Source organism: Macrobrachium nipponense, chromosome 23 (genome assembly GCF_015104395.2).
Source record: "Macrobrachium nipponense isolate FS-2020 chromosome 23, ASM1510439v2, whole genome shotgun sequence".
Taxonomy (NCBI): Eukaryota; Metazoa; Arthropoda; class Malacostraca; order Decapoda; family Palaemonidae; genus Macrobrachium; species Macrobrachium nipponense.
The window spans coordinates 52,348,703-52,353,702 of record NC_061090.1 but is presented as its reverse complement, the minus strand read 5'-3'; the positions used below and the strand labels follow the sequence as shown (position 1 = coordinate 52,353,702).

The following is a 5,000-nucleotide window of genomic DNA, read 5'->3' as shown; positions in this document are numbered from 1 at the left end:
AACCCTTCATCCAGCCTGTGTCTTTACACCGTACAACCCTTCATCCAATCTGCGTCCTTACATCGTGCAACCCTTCATCCAGTCTGCGTCCTTACACCGTGCAACCCTTCATCAAACCAGTGTCCTTACACTGTGCTATCCTTCATCAAACGGGTCTCCTTACACGGTAGAACCCTTCTTCCATCCTGTGTCCTTACACTGTACAACCCTTCATCAAATCAGTGTCCTTACACTGTGCAAGCCTTCATCCAACCAGTATCCTTACACCTATCTTATCAATATTCATAAAAGAAAAAAAACATTAGACCTATGTGATAAACTATCCCACCATAACACATGAAGCTCCTCTTCTCTTTATATTTTCCTCGATCGTGGTTGCAAAGGTTCATTAAGTTCCCAGGCACAAAATATTTTCGTACTTTCACATAAAAGACTTTAAAACACCTAATTATGAATTTATTAGTTTTCACGAGTTACAAAAACTCTCCTGAGGTACTTAGTGCACAAAGCTGATTCAAATGAACATATTTATGGAAGGACATGCATACGTGCATGCTGGTTTTTATGGTTAATTTGTTCGCATGTAACAAATCCTACACCAATTTAATTAACAACAACCACATGGAGGGTATATATCTAAGACTTAGGCTCAAACACAAGAGACAGTGACGGATAGTGAAACGACATTTGAATGAAAATTTTAGAAACTCGGGCAAATTTTACGTTAGCATCCACCGATAAGTGGTTAATATTACCGAGGTATTGGTGTATGATGAATAAAAACAAAGGAAGTATTAGGAACTGAATGAAAATATTAGAAATTGTGGCGAAATTTTATGTTAGCAACCGCCGATAAGTGGTTATCATTACCGAGGTATTGTTGTATAAAGAATAAAAACAAAGGGAATATTAGGGTAATATGCGAAGCGACACTATTCAAACAAGGTGATATATATATATATATATATATATATATATATATATATATAGATATATATATATATATATATATATATATATTATATATATATATATATATATATATATATATATATATATACACACACACAACACACACACACACACACATATATATATATATATATATATATATATATATAATATATATATATATATATATATATACATAAATATATACATATGTTTAATGAAAACACTAATTGAAGGAACAGACACATTAGGGATCATACATTCCATCACGTTCAAATGAGCGTCAATCCATTCTTGTTGTGAATCCCTTACCGTAAACAAAGGAACTTCGATAATGTAATAAAATAAAGAACAGATGCCTTTGGATTAAACGTAAGTACCATTCCATATATATATAAAAAATATATATATATATATATATATATATATATATATATATATATATATATATATATATAAAACCAAGTGTCCAAATGAGCGTCGGAAACAAAGGAACGTCGGTGTAATCAGAGAAAGACCGGATACTTTTGAATCAAACATACTATTCCATTTATACATATATAAATAATATAAAAGAGAGAGCAAGACCTATAGAAGAGAGCCCTTCTTCGTTAGATCTTGCTGATCGAGAGCGTCCCATATAACCCTTCCGATTCTCATTGCTATAGACACCTACTACGACGGAGAATATAATTACGATGACAACTACGACTACCGGCCACGGGGTGGGTACGAGTACCCGGAGGAAACGCACGAATACCCCGACGAGGTAGAGCCACCTCCCGTCGACACCTCCCACAGGCAGGTTCAGTCTCCGCCGAGGGAACGCGTCGACGAAGAGGAGGAGACGCACCTGGAATACAACAGTGATGGTAAACAATGACTGAGTCGAGGTTGTGGTGGGAGGAGGAGGCCATGTTGGAAAACCGTTATGCTTCGTGGTCGTCGTTTTTTGTGTAGTTTCCGATGTGTTGTTCTTTTGTTTTATGTTGTACGTTTTAAGACAGATATTAGTACCATCTTGCACCAATGCTGCTGCAGATAGCCAACTAAAAACCGACCAATAAAGAGGACATTTTGAAGTGGAGCCGATGTTGGAAGCAAGATGACTACGAGTAACCGTGGCAAAATAAAAATAAAAAGTGCTGCTTTTTTTGTCTTTCGCTTCATGTGGCGTCACATGTCTATTTATGTTTTTTTTGTAAAGTGGTTACCTGAATGTCCAATAATTTATTGTTCTGGTAATAAAACATTTTTTACAACTTGACACTGAGCTACGAATAGTTAATGTGGTGTAACACTATCTTTTCCTCTAATTATAAGTATTCTCCTTATTTCCCCCTCACTCCTCATGCTTTTAATTACCGTTCATATCGAATTTATGTTACAGATGAATTCCTATCAGTGTCCTCCATGGTGTCACGTAATTTGATGTATAAAGGTAAACAACGTGAACCATTTACACCGCCATCTCTTGGCCCTCTGAGGAACTAACTAAAGAAAAAAAAAAAGATCCTGCTTGAACATGTGTATCTAATTCTTATTATATTTTGTCCGTGCGTGCGTTCGTGCAATTATAAACATAGAAGATTCCCACGTACCTTTCCTTTCTTAATTTCTCACTAATATAACCATCTGATGACGCCTTGTGACTAATTTTGACGATATTCTAAAAGAAACATTATCTTTTTACTTTGCAGATGGCCGCATATGTGCCAGGAGCTGCAGTGTGTCAAGTAAGTAGAGTTTCGTTCTGGAAATAACTTTGTGGCAAATATTCTTGTATATTATGTTACAGTATGACTGTGAAATCACCGATTCACTTTGGTTCATTTGAACTCCGAAGGGGTAGAACTAAATATGGCAAAACACATTTGATCCCCGAGACACTAGTACTAAACACGAAGAAATACATTTGATCCCCGAGACACTAGTACTAAACACGAAGAAATACATTTGATCCCCGAGAGATTAGTATTAAACACGAAGAAATACATTTGAACCGCGAAGGACTAGTACTAAACACAGAGAAACACATTTGAACCACGGAGGACTAGTACTAAATACGAGGAAATATATTTGAACCACGAGAGACTAGTACTAAACACGAAGAAATACATTTGAACCACGAGGGACCAGTGCTAAACACAAAAAATAAACACATTTAATCCTAAGGAATTAGTACTAAACACGGTAATACACATTTGATCCCCAAAGGTTATTACTAAGCACAGTGAAACACATTTGATCTATGGTTTCAGTCATATAATTATATATAATATATATATATATATATATATATATATAATATATATATGGATATGTATATAATATATATATATATATATCATATATATATATACTATATATATATATATACTTCAGAGAACGTAGTATATATAGACGTCATGCTATACAGAAAACACACATACATAATAATAATTTTCCTTTCACCTGTAGGAGACTCGGACGTCCTGTACGAGCCAGGGAGAGAATACAGGTACCAGTACCACGGCGAAGTCGTGACAAAGTCCAGAGCGACTTTGACGCAGGAGTCTAGGATGACCGTTAGAGCCTACGTCATCATCACGGCCAGGACTCAGTGCGACCTGAAATTGAGTGTAAGATATAATCACATATTTTTGGAAACCTGACATTTCTAATTTTTATTTTATTATTATTCTTTTTATTGTAAGTTTTTTATTCTAAAAGCTTGTCGTTTTATGATATTTTTTTTGCTGTAAGTTTTGTCATTCTGAAAGCTTTACGTTTTATGACGTTATTTTTCATGAATGAATATTATCTGTAAAAAACATTATGGCCAAATTTAGTGACAAACTCTGCGGGTATAGAGTGCCCTATTTAACTTCCTATGAACAGGCGATACCCAACACAGTTTCGTGCATCGTGATATATATACATATATGTGTGTGTGTTTATATGTGTGTACGAGAATAGTAACTAACCTTCCCATGCAACCTGTACAGGTAATGAACTTAGCTGTAGACGACGTGCCCACCCCGGATTCTCAGTGGTTCAGAGACGCAGTTGAAAAATATGACCTCCACTTCAGGTAAGGTCTAGGGTATATATATAGGCCTAGCTTGATAATATAGTTCTCCTCAAAATTGAATTTTTCCTTATCAGTAAGGTTGATGCACGGTATATATATATATATATATATATATATATATATATATATATATATATATATATATATATATATAAAATCTATGGCATGATAATAATAATGAAAAATTTAATCTACTGAGAAAGAGGGCACCTGTCAAAATTTATTAAAAAAAAACACACACACACAAAGTTAAAAAGGAAAAATACAACTAAGAGAGAGAGTGAGGGAGAGAAATTATGTCTAAAGTTCGTTCCTCTCTCTATCCAGCTACACCAACGGCATGGTCTCCTACCTCTGCCCGCACGAAGAAGAGGAGGTAGTTGCCACAAACTTCAAGAGAGGTATCTTATCAGCCATACAGGCCAAGATGACCAACATGCAGAAAACGGAGGCAGTTGTTTATGAGGTATTTTTAAACTTCTCTGTTTTATTTATTTATTTTATTTTTTCATAAGTCGAAGCACCATCTTGTGATGCTTTTCTGAAGTGGATTTATTTATAGTTTACCAGCGGGTGTTGTTGTTAAGATTAGGTGTTATATATTACAGTTTTTTTTAAGTTTATTCTGAATAATAATAATAATAATAATAATAATAATAATAATAATAATAATAATAATAATAATAATAATCGGGTAATCAATAATGGAGAAAACACAACAGCAAGAAAAGTTAATTAGCAGAGATTCTAAATGATTGCACTCTTTTTCTGAATATATTTGGAAAAACACTGGTCTTAAGATATCCCCTCTTCTCTGCTTTTTAACATTTCTAGAACATAAAACTCCTTCTCTGGGGACCTTTGAAAAAGTTCTGCTATCTTATTAGACATGACTGAAGTTATATAACTCGTATTTTAAAGATTCCTTGTTCCCCAAATTTCTAAAAGCTCCTGAACTTCAAAATATTTGATGCAG

The 5,000-nt window shown here is 34.3% G+C and overlaps 1 protein-coding gene across 1 annotated transcript in view; it reads left to right on the top strand.

The window, feature by feature from the left end:
• Nucleotides 1–5,000, top strand: part of LOC135197898 (uncharacterized) — a 67,811-nt gene that overhangs the window by 10,506 nt on the left and 52,305 nt on the right. The window contains 5 exon segments of the mRNA XM_064225120.1: nucleotides 1,620–1,823; nucleotides 2,652–2,687; nucleotides 3,412–3,572; nucleotides 3,939–4,024; nucleotides 4,352–4,490. Coding sequence (XP_064081190.1) covers nucleotides 1,620–1,823; nucleotides 2,652–2,687; nucleotides 3,412–3,572; nucleotides 3,939–4,024; nucleotides 4,352–4,490 — 626 coding nt within the window.